Genomic DNA, 18,322 nt, shown 5'->3' on the forward strand with positions numbered 1-18,322 from the left:
TCTTCATAGCTTTAGCCGGGCACTTACAAAAAAACTACTGCACCTACTAAAGGGCACGGTAATGCTTATGTATGTAAGAAACACACACATGTAGTGCTTGAAAGGCAGCAATAGCCATCTGCAATAAATTAAGAACTTGGTGATAAGCTACAGAGCCCTCAGGTGAAAGTTAGATTTGAAGGAGTCAGAAGTAGCCAGGTCCTAATTTATATTTGGAAAAGCTGAAGAATTTCGGAGGAAGAAAGCTCTGACTGGTTTGTTCCCAATGTGAGCTTTTTAATTTTAATGTGAAAAATATATGTTTGTTCTGATCAGGAACTGAGAGTCTTTATGCATCTCTTGATATTTTAATTAACTAACTATTTTTCTGAAATTACAGGCAAATACATTAATTGAAATGTTCTTAATTTCTAGGTCTCATCAGTTGCTTTTGAAGTTCTGGCAATTATAATTGTTAATGTACTTGCTCTTCCACAGATACTTTCATCTACTTCCACAGATACTTTTATCTAATCATTATTGTTTGCAGGAAGACACTAACTCAACAGTATGGAGTAAACTCTGTTTTAAAAATCTATTTCAAAATGGGATTGCACTGTTAAAGCCTCCGTAGGCTTGGCAAAAAGACTTCTTTGCTGAATCTGGGACCTCTAACATGCTGCGGCTCCATTAGGGCAGCTGGTGGAGCGTGGTCCAGGCGAAACCGGGCATTCTGTGGCAGGGAAGGGTCTCATATCTGCCTGGTGATCTGTATTCCTCTGCTGCAGTACAATGATGGTAACAGGAGGTCATTAAACATTTGTGTATGTCTGTGTTGGCTGAAATTGTGCACTTGCACGGTCTGGGCCGGTTTTGTCTAGGGTTGACTAAGTTGAGTACTGACATTTTTTTTTTTTTTGGCAGGGGTGAATAGCCTTTCCCAGTCACTGAGTGCCAACTCACTGATTGCAAACACGCTCGTCTATCTTGACCTCTCAGGGAACGCACTCCGCGGTGATGATCTCTCAGTAAGCACTTTCTTCTCATTTGGGAGTTAATGAATGGATGTTTTAATTAATTGTTAAGAGAAAAGCAAAGCCATTTTGTTTAGATCCTTCTTTGCATTTATTTCAGCACAGTTCTAGTACTAGGATAGAAAATAACATTTTGATCTCTACTCCTCAGAAAATAGTCAGAGAATTAAATCGCCCCACACAACTAAACAAATCCACATAATTTTAGTTTGTGCTTTTAGTCCTTGGCTTCTACTGATAAATGAGAAAACTGCAAGTGTGCCACTTGTTTCAGTGGACTTACCATGCTCCCTGAGTTCTGTTTGAAAGTGACCAAAACACAATTGAAAAAAATCGTCTTTTTTTTAGGGATAAAGTGTAGTACAAATTTTTCATTGGAAGGCTGGAAACAAATGATTTCTTTTGACTTGGAAAAACTTAATTTCTAGTTTTCAATATTTTTGTTTGTATAAATGAATCTGTGCACCTTCTTGACATGTGCTGTTGAAGGTCATGATTCTTCAAAGAATGTAATTATTTTTTAAATTCCTTTGTTCAGTTTATCAATAGCCATAGAATTGCAGCTCTGTTTTTCCCATAACAAAATCCACTTAGTTCTCAATTTGTATGTGTTCACTTTTTGACTGTTACATCTGTATTTCTCTCTCACATCAGAAGTTGTGTGCATGTGTCAGGTTTTGAATTCTTTAAGTATTGAGCATCTAAAATATGCAACACTAGAGTCACCCGATCTTATAATTTAAAGTGCAGTCAGACATGGCGCTCTGACTTTTTCACAAGTCTGACTAGTTTCACATTTATCAGCATATTCAAAGAACTAGTCTTTGCAGACATAAGAGGTGAAAGTTTCAGTGGGACAACAGGATTTAAAAGGTAGCAAACAAATAGTTAAATGTAAATACACACAGTGAGTTACTCTTAAAGAGAGAATAACATAGCAAATAATGTAAAAACGAAAAGTAAAATAAAATGTACAACTTTGATAGGCAATGCCTAAAGAAATTTGGTGTCTACCTAAGATATTTTAAGGGACATAAATACAAAAAGTTGGGCTTTTCTTAGCCTGTCAGAGAGAGAGATGGTTCAAAGAAAAAGATTACTAATACTGAGATCTCTTAATCTGTGGAACAGTTTTCCAACAGGAGTAAGGAAATCCTGTTATTTAGCAATTAAAATAAACCCTAGCAAAGCACAGGGATTTTTAAAGCAGGGATCTTTCTTGCGCTGTAGGTATAGGGGCTAAATGACCTAATTTTTAGGAGGATGGATCTATTTTAGAAATGTTGAACATGCTCTATTCGGCTGAATTTCATGTGGAGTTGAGCATTCCACGTTTCTGTGAATTAGGTCATACTTTTGTCTTCTGTGTTGTTCTCTGAGACTAAAAAAAGCCCAAAATAAAACAGTGTTATAGTAAGAAGTTTTACATAAGCTAACATTTACATGACATATCCTATGCGGTACTGAAGCCATCAATGTTAAAATCTTGTTACCTGTTCTGTATTCTCCCTTAAACCTTTAATGCACTGCTGATACTGAGAAATAACCATGGGCCTCAGAAGCAAACTAGTTGCTTCCTTCATGCTTAAAGGGGCTGGCTTAAATTTACAAACCAATTAGACTTTTTGAAATGTAACAGCAATCTGAGTGACATTCCGAGGTATTTCTAAATAAATTAATCATCATTTGCTGTGAAAGTGAATTGCAAGGTAATTCAAGAGTTGTACGTGAAGAGTAATGTTTGGTAAATGTAGTCTGAGCACCATTTTTCCCCTGTTACTTTAAAAAATGATAGCCTTGAAAAGTAAACCAGGTTGTATTGATTAGGTGAAAAGAAGTTTCAGACACAACTCTTGCAGTGCAATTTTATAATAAAAGCCTAAAATGCAATGAGAAGTAGCGATCCAGTAATTGATGTCATGATATCAAAATTAACATGGATAATTCTTTTTTTTTCCTCCATTAATTATAGAGCCTGTACAATTTTTTGGCCCAGCCAAATGCCCTTGTTCATCTGGATTTATCCAACACGGAGTGTGCGCTAGATATGGTAAAGATGGTTTTTGTGGAGATTCAAATAACCAAGGAAACATTCCCCACCTTCTATCCCTAGGTACTTTTCTGGGTTAATATAAAGTAAAATCAATCTTCTTTGTTTTAAACCAGGTGTGTGGAGCCCTCCTTCGTGGATGTCTTCAGCATCTGGCTGTCCTTAGCCTCTCTAGGACTCTCTTTTCTCACAGGTACAGTTTAAATGTCAGTACTGTCAACTCCTGCAGTATTTTGTTTTATAATTTCTTGCTCTCGTGTTACACCTTTCTTTTCAAGAAGAAATCTAAGACTTTATAAAAGTCTTGGAGGACTTAGTGCTCTATGAAATAGGTATTATTTACTCCAAGCAAAATATTTTCTTTCCCTTTCTGCTCTTTGCTAGATGGCTGTAAAATAAGCTACCTTGTCTAATACTTTTTTGTGATACTGACGCAGTGGAAAATATATATCCTTAGTCTCTAAGAGGTATAACATTAGGCTTTGAAGTCTGACTGACTTGACTCCTCTTTAAATTTGGTTTTTAAAGTTTGTACTTTTCATGACTTCATGATGGTTACAAATGCTTTTTTTTTCCTTTTTTGTCCTTTTCTGGGAGGAAGTCCCTTTGAAAGTCTTTGAGACTGAACATTGACTTTGTAGAATACTTGCATTGTAGGAAATATTAACATTAGCTTCCATTTTCTTCAAATCAGTGTCTTGGGTCCATATCAGAGATGATACCTAATTGGGGGTAAGCCACTCCATCATCGAGTAATTCCTTCTAGTGGTGAAATGGCAATTTCAGGGTTTTTGTAAAGTCCTGTTTGATCTTCTGCTCATAAGATACAAGTATGTTCACTATTAACCAGAGCTAAATGATCATTCTTTGTAGTTCACCAAACAGAAGCTAGATAGTAATGTCTTCTTTGCAGCAGTGCAATGCTGAGGATTATTTGTTGAATCAATATTTTGATGACATTATATTTCTAAGCTAATTGAGAACTACTGATTACAGAGCTGTTGAAGGTAGAGCAAATTAAACATGTAAAAGATCATTACGGTTCTGATGGCTTGTCTTCACTATTTATTGGAATGAGGAGTGTCTAGATGCTACTTCTTAATGAATTTGTTTACTTACAGAAAAGGAAAAGAAGTCCCTCCCTCCTTCAAACAGTTTTTCAGCAGCTCACTTGCTTTGATGCAGATTAATCTTTCGGGAACTAAACTCCCTCCTGAGCCTCTAAAGTAAGAATTTCATTTCATTTTCTCCTGTTGCCTGAAACCTAGTTTGCATTATTATTATGTGAGTGCCTCATATTAAAAATGAAGGGGAAAGGATTATGCCTTTTTTTTTTGTCCGTTGTACATTATTGATATTGCAAGAGTGTGTTTTATAATGATCACACATTCAAGAAATGTTATTTCCATCTCACAGTTGAGACTATTAATCGTATTTTGTTCCGTGGGAATGTCACAGCTGTTTACCTTCCATCAACATTTTTTTGTGATGTATTTCTTTGTAGCTTATGAACAAAACTGTTTGCTTCACAGTAAAATGGGATTATGTACTTTTGTGAGTGCCATTCCTTTGAGGCTGTGGTATTGCAACAGCCGTTACGAAACAGAACCTGTTGCAATGCTTGGGAGGAGAGACCTATAGCACAGAGCTATGCCCTTCTTTTGCGGGGAGAGACAATGGCAGCAACTTCTAGGAATGCTAAGTGTAATGTGTCTCTTTGCTGTATGTCACCCATCCTGTGGCTAACAGGTTCTGGTGATGTGGATTGGGGACTGGAGAGAAACTCTTCTTACAACCTAATGCAGGCTGAGGGAAATTGTGGTGCACTGTGAAGTGTGCAGTTTCGAACTGTGTTGAACTTTTCAGACATAAAATTTAAAGGTGTGTTTTAAACAAATTTTTAAAGGTGTGTTTAAAAAAATTTAAAGGTGTGTTTTAAAGTCAAGATAGGTCTCGATAGGTAGGTCTAATCTAGATAGGTCATTCTGTGATTATGGCAGAATCCTTGTGTTTATTGGGCTAAATTAAAGAAAGGGCTCTTTCCAGAGTGTCAACTTGCTAGCTAATATGCATTAAAACATATCTAACCCTATCCATAGTAGACATCTAGACTTGTTCACTAACCATTTCAGGGGGCACACCTCCAAAATCCTAATCTGGACACAGATACAGATATATATGCATATGTATGTATACTTGTGTAGTTGGGAGCCTGCCTCCTGAAGGAGAACAGGGAAGCAAAGCGGGCAATACCTCAGCAAGGGACTAGCTCATGAATGGGAGTCAGTGGCGAAAGTCAGAGATGTGGGATATAAAGAGTAGTTAGTGAGTACCAGATGGAAAGCTTTTGATACAATCTGGCGGAAGCTAAGGGAGAGAAAAGTAGCAAATGCCACACAGGAAAGAGTAGTGTACATTGTTTTGGGATATTTTTTTCAATGTATTTTGACATTGGAGAGGACAGTACAATCTGATGCTTAAGTAAGATGCACTGGATTGAAATCAATATTCAACTGCAGGACCCTATCATTTTAGCTCTGAGCTTTCACTCTGTTCTGTGTGATGCCCTTGGTTGCTGTCTTGCTTGCTCAGACTTTGCTAGGATTAGGAAGGTACGGTACTGATGTGTTTTCAAACAGAAGGTGATTATTGAGAAACATGCTGGGTGATTCTGATTAATTTAGAGCTGTTGATTCCGTGGTGGAGGGCAGCAGGGAGCTATGTTTAATGAAGCAAGAACGGAGGATGTATGTGACTAATACACAAGATAATCTTATCAGTGCTACAGGAGAAAAAGAATGCTGTGAGACACCGAATATGTCTACACAGATTAGGAAAGGTGAGAAGCCCCAAACACTAAGGTTCATATTTAGCGCTTCTCCTTGGCATGTCGAGTATCTCCTGGGGTGTGAGGAGTTTTGGCAGATGAGCGCTCTACAATAGTCTGTGCTCATGGAAGATGTTACTGTATTCATTTATCCCAAATACTTGTGACCCCTTGATCTGCCAGCTGTGCAGGAAATGAGAACTTCCTAGTCCTTTTCAGCCAAAATGATTTGTGTTGGCAAAAACCTACTCTGGTAATGTTTAAGCTAATCTGTCTCAATTTAACTGAATTGGGTTGAGCTCGCATGACTTCCATGTTGGTGGAAGTAGAGAGGCAGTGATGGTTAGTGTAGGATGAGCTGAGAGCAGAAACCTGTTTTGCCAGCACAGACAGCTCCAGAAAGGAGCATCTGTCCAAAGTCCAGCCAAACACGGATGGTCTCAAGAGTGTGCATGTCGTTCTCAGCTGGCTGGCATTTTGGCATGGGCTTCTTTTGTTTTGTTCTAATGGCAGTGTCCACCTCTGCCTAGGAGGTAGAACAGAGCTCTTAATACTTTTTGGTAGTTTCCTTGATGTGTTTTTTCTCTGACGTGAGTTTTTTCTTCAGTCTGAGCTGAGTGTATTTCACAACAGTACAGAGAACTATGATCTGCAGTACACCTTGTTTTCCCTCAAACCCTGTATGGCTTGACTAATACACTTCAAAAGCATCCTGTGGAAGTTAATCTGGTGTTAAAAGGACTGAGGATGTGCTATATCCGGAGGCAGCTGCTTAGCCTTTTGGTCTTAACTGTAAGAAATTACAAAACTTCTACAGAACAATCAAGATCATAGGATTTGTTAAAGACAAGAAGATGGAAACACCTTTTTTTCAGACTTGTTTGTCATTGCTAAGATTACAATAGCACATGAGGTATGATTTCTAGAAGGAAAAATAAAAATGACATAGTGTACGATAATATTACTTCTCTGCCACCTTTCATCAATGCATGCCAAAAAGCTTTGGACAACATGGGCCTTGGAACTGTCCTGTGACAAAGGAGGAGTTCCTGGTTTGGGTCCATGAACCCGAGTCACCGAGTTGGCTATGTGTGATTCAAGGTCAAGCGTGCCTACAGAAAAAAATACAGATTAAAATGCAGATACCTGATACCCTGAGTCCTAAAGTCCCCTGATAAATTGTTTGATTTCTTTCTTATCAACTTCCTTTAGATCAACAGTTGTGGTGTGTTTAATCGCATATGCAGACTCAGTGAGTTTAAAGATATTGGTTAATAAGTGCAGTCAGCAAAGGAGATGAACTTGCTTGGACACTGATGGACCTGTTAATATAAGTCAATCCTTTCAGGGAAGAGGGTTGCTAGTAAAGCTGTACTGCAAGGATGCCACGTCGTGGGTGGGGAAAGGGTGCTTTTAGTTCTTGTACATAGTTAATACAGTTAACGTTCCATCGCAGTTTGCTGTGTTTTGTTTTGTTTTTGTTTTTTTTTTTTTTTTTTTAACTGAGTGGAGCAGTTTATACTCTCTGTTCCTTGTTTAAGTGTATGTTGGCGGTTTTGTTCATTTACAGACATTGCCAGAAGTTGTATTTTGATCTGTCAGTGCTATAACAAGACAAGTTTCTGATATGCTTCTCATGCAAATGCTTATTACAAGGCCAATTCTTGCATTCTCCATCTAGCACAGTTGACAGGACCTTTCCATGTATTGCCATGTGTGTGATTTAAACATAGTGGCTAAGTATAGTTATAATATGTCTGCCTTCAGTGCCTTTGAATGCTGGTGATTTTTCATGACAAAGAATTGAGAAATCACGAGATTTCTTAGGATGAGTTTGTAGGAAACAGGTTACGAAAAAAAAACAACAACCCTTTTTTATTCCTGTGAAGAGAGTACATTTGAAGCAGCACTGTGTCTCCTTTTTAATCTGCATTTTTTAATGGTTGCACTGTATTTTTTATGTTACCTCAAAATGTTTAGGAAGTTCCTTGCAAAGTTATCATCAGCCAGACTAACTTTGAATAAAAGCATGTTTGGGAAGGAAATATACATAAGGGTCATCTAAAAATTTGTAAAAACTGTTGCAGAGCTTTCATGTTTTTCAAAGTCTGTATATTAATAGCTTAAGAAGTAAATAAGCACAAGATATTTGCCTTTGTTAACAACAAAGGTCTGATTAACGTTTATACCAGCAGGGCAGATATAAATAGGTTGAAATGAAAAACCTTCCCGGGGTGCACACATTTTAAATATGGCTTTTACACACTACTTGCATAGCAAGTGTGTAAGCAGATGACTCACCAAAATGGATTGGTTTTTATCTTTCTTTATGCATCAGTAGTTTGGATTCTGTTAGCTTGCTTTTGGCTGAAATGAAGTTTGGGAAGGAAGTCCTTCTGTTTCTCTGTTCAATTACTAATTCAAAGCAGCATCTATTCTAAAGATACTAGAAGGTATACACAGATTGTGTTTGCTCCTTCTCTAAGACAGATACTGTTGTGCTTTCTGATTCGACAATACTAATACATGTGTGATATTAACACTAACTCTTATATGTCGAAACAAACTTCTGTAAGGGTTTAAAGGTGTATTTATGAAAATCATGATCAGTTGTTGCTACACTTGTCTGCCATTCTGCCTAAAGACAAAGGATACCATTGTCTGGGAATATAATTTTGAAATCTGAAAATATTTATTGGGTTGCAGAAGTGGAGAATTGTGTGATACTTGAACATGATCCAGCATTTGAGTGCTACAGGCACTGTGCCTGGCTGAAATGGCTGTCTGCACTGCATCTTGCGTATATTAAAAATCCAATTTTTTTCCTGAATTTTTTTGAAAATCGGAGAGTTAGTGCAGTCATACAACAGAATGCTCCTTTTGTAATCATTTGATGCTTTTTGAAAACAAATGTTGAAGAAAATTCATCTCTGATGAATGTTATTGAATGTTGGTGTAGCATTAGCTTTACAGTTTCTTTATTAGGCTTGCATCCCTGCAGTTTTTGAAGCTGCTGGAATGTTCTAAGTATGGCAGGTTTATGCTGCCACTGTCATTTAAGAAATAACTGCTCAGCTGGTGTGGTTTTGGTTTGAAATGGTGTGTGTTATAGGTGTATTAACCTGTGATCACTTAGATGATGATGTAAAGCTGCCTTTTCTTTTTTTTTCTTTTTTTTTTTCTTTTTTTTTTTAATGGTTCTAAAATTGATCTTTTTCAGAGCGCTTTTATTAGGCCTGGCTTGCAATCACAATCTGAAGGAGGTGTCTTTAGATCTCAGTAGCTGTGAGGTAAGGAATATTTACCAGGATGTGTTCAAAAGATGCAATGATGTGGAATTAGAATTCCCCTGAAATCCACTGGGTGAGATATTCTTCCTCTGTAGTCAAAAGTTGTGGGAAAGGTAGAACTCGGAGAAGCAGTTCTGGTAAAAATCAGCTGCTGTGTGTAACAGCATCCTAAATAATCAGCACAGAGGTTGAAAGCACCTGATTGGCAAACCCCTCCTTGCAGTGTAGCTGTTCTAGATACTGAAGCAGTGTGCTGTTTGCTGCTTGGCAGCTTCTGCCCTCTGGGGCTGTGATTACACAGGACCCTGCAGCAGGACTCTCCAAGGTGCCCAAATTCGGATGGGTTGCAGGAAGCTGCATGCCCTGAAGGCATGTCTGTGATTTGATTGTCTTCCTTCAAAACTGGAGACATGCTTCCTCTTCTGCAGGTTTGCTTTTTAACCTTGGGAGAAATTTTGCTTTCCTAATAATTAATCAGTTCAGGCCAATAGGGAACTTTGATCAAAGTTGATTGAAGCATGCCATTAACATAAGAGGCACTGTGCAAATGGCTTTAAATATCTCAAGAATAAATAAAACCAATTGTGGCAGCTTGATTTGCTTTATCTTGTTTCCTCTTGCTTCTCTGTGCTTTGCTGTGCACTTCGTTTCTCAGGATTGTCCGTACTCTTGCAGGATGATACCTGCGTGGTTACAGCTTATGACAAAAGATCAGCCACGGCCCTGGGGAGACAGCGAGGCAGTTACATAGAGGACCATGTGGACTCTTGCCAAAACCATCATGAACCCCCTTAGGCTCAGGCCTTCTCTAGCCGTTAGGCCACCTTTTCTTTTTTAAGCTGCAAAGAAAGCCTCTGACTTGTTAGGCAGATCTTTCCAACTCCATCACCTGAGTATTAACTGTTCTGGAAGTGCCTTTCAAATGCAATGGTTTCCCTTTGAGTAGAAAACATGCAGTTTGATGAACATGTTGAGGTGTAGTAATCCTTGCCTTAGGTTCGTGGTCGGTTGCTTTTGGAATGTGCACAGATTTCCTTATGAAGGACAAACCAAATCACTGTGAATGCATTTCATAGTTCATTTTGATATTTTACGCTTTAAAAAAAATGGTATTACTTTGAAGAGCACTACATGTAAATTCCAAATAGAAAAGCTTTCAAGTCAAGTACACGTGCTTCTGACTTCTGAGTAGAGAGATCAGACGGATGATAATTTTTCTTTCAGAGGGAGAAAGGAAAAGGGAGGAGTAATTAAAATAACAAAAATGAAGTCCTGTAATCATAACCTTAAAAGAATAGATCAATAAAACACAAACATAAGTAATGAGAGTATAAATCAGCATGTAAATCAACGAGGGCTGACAGGAGTGAAAATGTTATCCTTTCATTAAATAACTCCCAGGATGGGATATGGAGGAGCCCTTCGAGGGGCGTTTTAGCTTTATTGCACACCAAAGCATATGTGGTCGTGGCTGACTCTCATGACACAAAGGAAGGAATCGTGCCCAACTCGCAGCGTTGCATTCCCGTAGCTGGTCCCTCCAAACTGACAGCACTTCCTTAGGTCCTTCCCTTAACATTTTTTCACATCACTGAGCTTTATCCATTCTCATGTGCTTTGGAAAGAAGAAGTTATGCTTCCACCAGGAGGGGAGTCGATGTGCCAGGAGCTGGGAGTACTCTCAGTGGGCCCAGCACCGCAGGGTTGTGTTCCACCTCTCCCTGACCCTCTGTGAGCTGGGCAGGGTAATCTGCACCCAGAAACAGAGCCATGGGAAGCTCGGAGCCGATGACCTGCACTACTCCCAGTTACTGCAAGCACATGCTGTTAGGAGGCTAGAAAGCTGATGCTTCAGCTTTGCCCTCCTCGTTCCTACATCAGGCAAACTGTACTCAACTATGGAAGGATAAATCTCTCTGTTCCTTCCCTCTCCCACCATTTTTCATTTGCTCCCATAATTTTCTGGTATATTGACTCCAAGCTTAATCATTTTATATTGCTTGTTTGGTTTTTTTATTATTTTTACTATGAAAATTACATTTTTATTTCTACCTGCTCAGCACTGATGTATTTCACTCTTTTCCCTTCTGCTTCCCTTAGCTTGGTCACTGTGTAAGTACCCTCCATGCTTTACCTTAATTGTTAAATCAGTAAGCAGCTTTGTCTGCCCTTCCCATATTGGTACCTCATAGCTTTGAACACGCTTGGCATTTTTGATTGTTGAAGGGTTGTTCTTCATTTTCTGAATAAGAGCTTGTATTTGTAGTCTCAGAAGTATGTCATATAGGAGATGATGCAGAGGGTTGAGGGTTTTTTTTTTCAGTATCACGGTCCACATTGACAAATAGTTCTTCAATTAATCTCTGCTTATGTATAAATATAAAATTTTAATACAGTTGCAATAAATTTTGATCCTAAAAGTCAACTTGTTTTCATCACCCTTGGATTAAATACAGATCACCATTTGTGCACATGAAATGTTTGTGTATTGAAGATTTTCAATATAGAGTTATTGGTACAAGATTGAAAGGTGCTTCTGAAAAATTGTCCACTTCAACCCTCAAAGTATATATATCATAAGCATTTGGATTCTACTGTGAGTAAAATTTTAGTGTATAGAACTTCTACCATACCAACAACCAATCCAAGACTGCATATAATCTGCCAGTTCCATAGATTGTGCAGTAATAGATGTGGCACTGTGTAAAATGGTTGTCTTGTGGTAGGCCTTGCTGAGAGAGCAGCACAAAGCAAAACTGAATGATTTTGGCGTTCATAAGCGGATACTACAAATGCTCTTACAAAAATAAAATTGAGTTAAAGTTGCACCCCTTCTGGCCCAAATACAGACTTTAATCTGACCACTTCTTGAGAGGATAGGGTGAAGGATAGGTAGGCTTTGTTTTATGCAGAAGAGGAAAGGTGCCTTACATTCTGTATCTGTCACACTTCCAGATATAACTTATGATTTAGACGTTGCCTTTGACCACCACTGTTCTTTAAATGCTCAGGCCAAGTTGTTGAGCTGCTTGTTAACCAATCGCATATCTCAAACTTTTGAAAGTGCCAAATCAAGTCTTTATTGAAAAATACTTCTGAAGGCATTTGTGGTTCCTTAATTATAGCATGGATAAAAGAGAGTATTCACAGAAATATCAGCAGGTTGATTCAGGATATTTAGCCAAGTAAGTCAACTAAGTAAAATATTACTCATTTATTTATGCACAGGAGGTGAGAAGGCTATTTCATGTTTGAAAAAGCTTTCTGTTTTTTTGACGCAAGGAAAATGAAAACGGAAAATCCAGAAAGAGAATTTTTGTAGAACTTTTCCCCTCTTTTGCTTAAGTCTTTTTCTGGGGGATGTTCATAAAGTGAGATACACTTTACATAGTTTGCCTAGCTGCAAGAAACAAGAAAATGCTTTTGCTTCTTTGGAAAAAAAAAAGTTGCGTTTTTAATTCAGTAGTGTTAGTAAATAAGTGTGTAAGTTTTAACAACTTTGATTCTTAATGTTGATGTTTTTCCCCTAGGCCATTTCATTGTGTTTTCATTAAATCCTGACATTTCTTTTATATTAATTTAATATTTCAGATTAATAATACCATAATTGATACTTTCCAGTCAGGCATTTTTGTTATTGTTGCTGTTTTTCTCTTTTATGCCTATTTATAAATTAAGAATAAGGTAAATTACTGACTTCTCTTGTTTATGGCCCTTTTATAATTGGATTATTTAAATTTTCTGTTCAGTGACAGGGGAACAAAATTATTTTTTTTTTTTTAAATTTGCTACTCATCTTTGATCTGGGAACCCTAGCGTTGTGCTAAGAGCTGAAAGAAAGAAGATGCTAACTATAAGCCTTGATTGTAGTGGAATTCAAGGGTGACAGTGTTGCACACTTATAGGCTGGGCTAAGTTTATTTTTGTTCTCACTAGATGTTGGAAATGTCCTGGCCTCTTCATGTAGAGAACCCGCACCAAAGTCCTGCCATCACTGCCTGGCACAAGCGCTAAAGGATTCATTGTGTCTGCACCATTTAGATCTTTCCCTGATTTAACTGCTGAGCAGTAGTTTTAAAAGAAAGGAAAGAGTCCCTTTTCTCATTTATATGCAAATAGTGAGAGAGAAGGATGAGAATAGTAGGAAAGTGTGCATAGGCTGTCATGTTGATGTGCGTAACTTCTGTTGCTGTTTTTGCCGCTGGTAGTGCCTTCTGTATTCACAACGCTTCTACCACTGTTTTCTGTGTGATCTTGAAACCATAACTAGTTTGCAAAATGGATCATGTTTTGTCTCTAGTTAAGATCGGGAGGTGCACAAGTCTTGGAAGGATGCATAGCAGAAATACACAATATCACCAGCCTAGATATTTCAGACAATGGTAAGTACACAGAACAGGAATGGAGGGTCATGCAAGTCCAGAATCTGAGAAATGCTTTTTCTTTCAGCTCATGATGTAATCAAGGATGGTCACTCTTGCTTTATGATTGTTGGCCATATTGGCTATCAAAATCTCTCAGACCAAGAACTCTTATTGCTATAAAGTATATAAGAAATGTTCATAGACTAACTGTACCCTCAGAAGTTTATGTTTGAGATAAACATAACACAGCAGAATAAATTGACAGCAGCAAGCATCATCTTAGATCTAGAGGAAAGTGGGTTTGAGTACAAGAGGATGAGAAGCTAAATGAGAAATGAAAGTGTAGTGAAAGAAGAAGGGGAAAGACAGATACAGAATGAAGCTGAGGTTGTGATACTGAAGAAGCGAGAGAGGGAAATTTGGAGCAAACAGTCAACCAGCTTCAGGTCAGAGAAGGCCTGTTTGAGTCTTTGGAAAAGTCTTGGGGTATTCCTGCTTTGGAGGCTCTGTGCATCCTAGCTGGGAATACCAGCTGGCTTCTTATCTTGCAAACTCAAGTTGTAGATGTATGGGATGGAAGAATTCACCTGCTGTGTTTGCCCCTCTGACAGCCAGATGTGGAAATATTTCAGAAGGAGATTCCCAGTACAGTTGAATGCCCAAGAAGGCTGGCATGGATTGGCAAGTGGAAAGCTTTGGGAGCTACTGACTCAGCCCAATTATGTAAACAGATTGGTTGTTATAAGTAAAGATATTTGACATCTAAATTATCCCGCAGATCTGGATCCTAAGTCATTGTAATCTAACTGGTGGACTCTTCAAATACACCGCTAGTTTGGGAATACAATACTACAGCAAGTTATTTTTCGTACTCAGGAGTAGAATAAAATCTGGCTTGTTTTCAGGTCATTTTATTCATAGCCTGTTATGTTAGCCTTTTGCATTTGAAGGCTTTGAGACCTTGTTGTTACACAGCTCTGCTAAGACTAAATAGCAACTAGCATGGTCTCAGAATTCTCAAAGGAACTTTAAACTCTGCCTGACAATGCGAGGAACTACCCTTGGGTGGTTGGGCTATGGAGAAGGGACTACATTTCTCTTCTGTGTTTCTGAGAGGTGCCTTCAATGGCTGATAAGGATAGAGATTTAAAGGGCTGATTAAGATGGAGATTTAAAGGGTTTTAGAGAAAGCATTTATTCTCATAGAAAAACAGAGGCAAAAAAAGAGGAAAAAGATTTTGTAATAGAAGATGGGAAATTTTTCTAGAGGTCTTGGAAATTTGTACACCGATACGGTTAGTTGAATGAATATAGCGTTAATAATTGGACCCTGCCTGGGTCTTTTGTGAAAACGTGTTTTAATTCTTAATCTAATCTGATTCTTTACAGGCCTAGAATCTGACCTCTCAACCCTTGTAGTCTGGCTTAGTAAAAACCGATCGATAAGACACTTGGCGTTAGGCAAAAACTTTAACAACATGAAATCCAAGTAAGGTTTTTCTTTCTTTTAAATAACAAGAGAATGGGTGAGGAGAAGCTGCTGATCTCATCATCTTCCTAACTTTTCTTCCCTCAGAAATCTCACTCCAGTACTTGATAATTTAGTTCAGATGATTCAAGACGAGGATTCAGTGAGTATCTTTCTGCTTATTATCATCATGTGTATTTGTACCCGCACAGCCTATTTCTGATGATTTTCTTCACTGTGTTAATTTGCTGCATAAGATTTGATCATGATTCTGCACAGACACATCCAACATTTTGGGTTTTATTTTTTCAAATAGTAATTTGGATTATGTGTAGCATGTAGGTAAACATTTCTTAGGATAGTCTTAGGATCTGTGCTTGTTGAAAAATATTCATTCTAAATAGTTGGATGTGCTTAACCTAGTTGCTTTAGGTCTAAATTATAAAGCCCTGTAGACACAAGTTTTCAAAACTTTTGTGTCCTGTTAGGAGATTACAATGGTAGTGTTCTCTGGGTGGTGATACTCCTTCAATAACAGAATTTCTATTTTTCATTTTTTTAATTAATAGAAAGCACTATTTCCTGAGAGCTGTTCTTGAGTATTAGCTTTTTTTTTCTTTACAAAATGCAAAGTCACTGCAGTGATTTCCTAGAACTCCTTTCTCCTTCAAAAGATGCAAATAAACTGTTCACAGTGCTGTTCTTTACTTCTCCTAGTACATTCATCATAGGAGCAATTTCATAAAACCCTTTCAGAGTGCCTTGCTGGGATCCTTGCCCACTTTCTTCATTTCTACCCTCTCTCCTGATTCTGAAAGACTTTTGTGGCTGGATTTGTGTTCTTGCTTTATTGGCATCCTGGTTTTGGCTATAAGGGAATCTTAAGATGCTCTGTTACTCTCATGCTTGTCAATCTTTATTCATTTCTTCTTAGTCCTTTCTTTCTCCTTCATTCCCCATACAAGTAACAAGCAAGCTCTGCTTTTCCCATTCTCCAGAAATCGCTGACTGTAGACTTCCGTTGTCTAAACACCTGCTATTCCTATTGTCTTTATTGTCTCACCTCCAAGTTCATGGTCTCCGCACTAACTGCTTTTTTTATTTTCTCCTCCCATCTGTGTCTGCACCCTGCAATTCAGTGGACCAGTTTTTACCAGGGTTTCCGATGTCTCCTTCCATACAAGGTCATTAGACCCATATTCTGTGTTCATCTTTTCTTACTGCTCAGTTGTACTTGAAGTGATTTGTTAAACTAGTCCTCTCTCCTCTCTGTGTCATCTTGATTGGGATTAGTGGTACTGGTTTTTTTCTTGATTCTTTGCCTACCTCCTCACCTTATTCTTTAAAACATGGGATGTCAGTGTGACACAATGCAGTGCTGCATATGGATACCAGAGCTGATTCTAATTGAGTTAACACCTGTAATGAAAGCAGTAAGTCCTTGTTTGCACAAGTTAGATGGAGCATCGTGCTAAGAAGCGTATTGGTCGATGTCTGTGTTACTTCTTGTACCAAACTAGCCTTTTTATTTTGTGGTGTGTGACCACCTCCTTCTACCCTGTCTCTAAAGGGAATGGTGCAGGGCTGTTTGCCCCTTCTCTCCTTTTCCTGTTGATACCGTACTGAGGGGTGCTGTCACTTCATCAGGTAGCACCTGCTTCTTCCCTTTGGACATTTGTCTCTGTCCCGCATCTCATGCTTAATCTTTCACAGCTATCCTGAAGACTGTTATGTCAAACCAGATTAATCACAAGCAAATGTAATTTAGTATGTTTTTCTTAATTGCCTTCATCCCTTTGCTCCGTTGCAGATGAACATTTCGTCCCACTCAGGCCATATCCTAAAACACCTTTTCAACACACTCTATGCATCTTTTCAGTATCCAGACCGTCTTCTCAAACATGCTGTTGGTTTTTTTTTTTTTTTTTTTTTTTTTTCTATTTATATGACTATCCTGCTCATATTATCTGTTCGCAAGGATAAAAATTCCAACTTTCACCTTCTTGTTTGTATTAAGTGTTACAACCTTCCGTTTATCTTTCCTGGCTTCTGTTTTTTAAGCTTCCAGGACAGAGAAAATGTAGCTGCTAAATTTTGGATGTATCATTCTCACAGCTCTCCCTCCCTTGCATCATCAGCTTTAACTTCTTGTACTCCTTTTCAGCCCATAGACAATGTCAGCTGTCGTTCCGCTTTCTGCCTTTGCCATAATCCAGTGGTCAGATGTGCTCCGGTAATTGTTACTCACTGTGTCTTTCCCGAGCTAACCTACAGAACATGCTCTGTAGTCTCTGTTTTCAGTGTTACAATGAAATAATCCAGCAAAAAGTTATTTTATTTAGGTACTTGTAATAACTGTCTCTCCTTCATGTCATGCATTAACCTTTGGGATACAGCATGTGATCCTGTTGGTGTTAACCTGTCTCTTCTCTCCCCGTGTTCTTTTTTCTTGTTAATCCTATTCAGCAAAGGAATCTTGTTTGTTTCTGTTTCATCAGGTGCTAAAATCAATCTGAAGCATTTCCTAGCAGCTAAAAAGTTGAGGATGTAGAGCCTGTAGCACCATGGGAAAAGCATGTGTTGCAGATAGCTGGATGGTCCTCACTCTACCTTGAGATAGTACAACGCTTAGAAAATTATTTTAAGTTTCTAGTTATTTTCGTTTGGTTTTGAATCCTAAAGGAGGTGGTCCTTGTTCTGCTGTTACTATGCATTTACTGCCACAGGACGTTAAAAAGTAAGGGTGGAATTGAAGAGACCAGGGTATGATGTTGCCCAGAGCATACTGCCTGATCAGTATCGCCTGCAGGCTGCTGCAGTTTGGGCACCATGCATTATATGCATCGAAAGCTGAAGCAAGAGGCTTTAATCTAACATAGTCATCTGCCAAATGCTTCTTCATGTATTTATACACACTTTAAATACATCCGTTGTTGTGTTAATATGAGTCATGAGTAAAATGATTTAAACAATCAATAGCTTGGTTTTATGACTGTAAAAATACAGCTAGATGCAAATGTAATTCTACACAATTTAAAAGCAGTAGTAACCTAAACAGTAAAATTTCCTAAGTGTTTAATATCGACAAGAATGTAATATTTAGATTTGCTTTTTGGTTTTGTTTTGGTTTGTTTTTTTCTCTTTTTAAGTAGATGCTGTACTGTGCAGGCTAGAATAATGTATTCTTATTAGTGTTGCTGGAAGTGTCTGAAGCTGTGTGCTTACTGTGCCATTTCTTTTCTTGCAAAAATAGATGTTACACTGCAGGTACAGTGTACCATTACTCAGAGTGATAGTCAGTCCTGCATAG

At 38.2% G+C, this 18,322-nt stretch overlaps 1 protein-coding gene across 11 annotated transcripts in view; it reads left to right on the forward strand.

The window, feature by feature from the left end:
• The window catches only part of CARMIL1 (capping protein regulator and myosin 1 linker 1), a 196,272-nt gene that overhangs the window by 109,634 nt on the left and 68,316 nt on the right, over positions 1-18,322 (forward strand). For 8 of the 11 annotated variants that reach the window (XR_003923014.2, XM_030011770.2, XM_030011761.2 and 5 more), the window contains 9 exons: positions 904-1,007; positions 2,986-3,063; positions 3,180-3,256; positions 4,185-4,289; positions 9,111-9,180; positions 11,281-11,292; positions 13,481-13,562; positions 14,934-15,033; positions 15,121-15,175. Coding sequence is in view for 10 of the 11 variants with exons in the window: in XM_030011770.2 (XP_029867630.1) it covers positions 904-1,007; positions 2,986-3,063; positions 3,180-3,256; positions 4,185-4,289; positions 9,111-9,180; positions 11,281-11,292; positions 13,481-13,562; positions 14,934-15,033; positions 15,121-15,175 (683 nt within the window). In the remaining variant the exon portion in view is untranslated. The remainder of the gene's footprint in view (positions 1-903; positions 1,008-2,985; positions 3,064-3,179; positions 3,257-4,184; positions 4,290-9,110; positions 9,181-11,280; positions 11,293-13,480; positions 13,563-14,933; positions 15,034-15,120; positions 15,176-18,322) is intronic. The other 3 variants (XM_030011762.2, XM_030011764.2, XM_030011768.2) reach the window with 1 other exon arrangement.

The sequence above is a fragment of the Aquila chrysaetos genome, chromosome 4 (genome assembly GCF_900496995.4).
Source record: "Aquila chrysaetos chrysaetos chromosome 4, bAquChr1.4, whole genome shotgun sequence".
NCBI classification, from domain to species: domain Eukaryota; kingdom Metazoa; phylum Chordata; class Aves; order Accipitriformes; family Accipitridae; genus Aquila; species Aquila chrysaetos.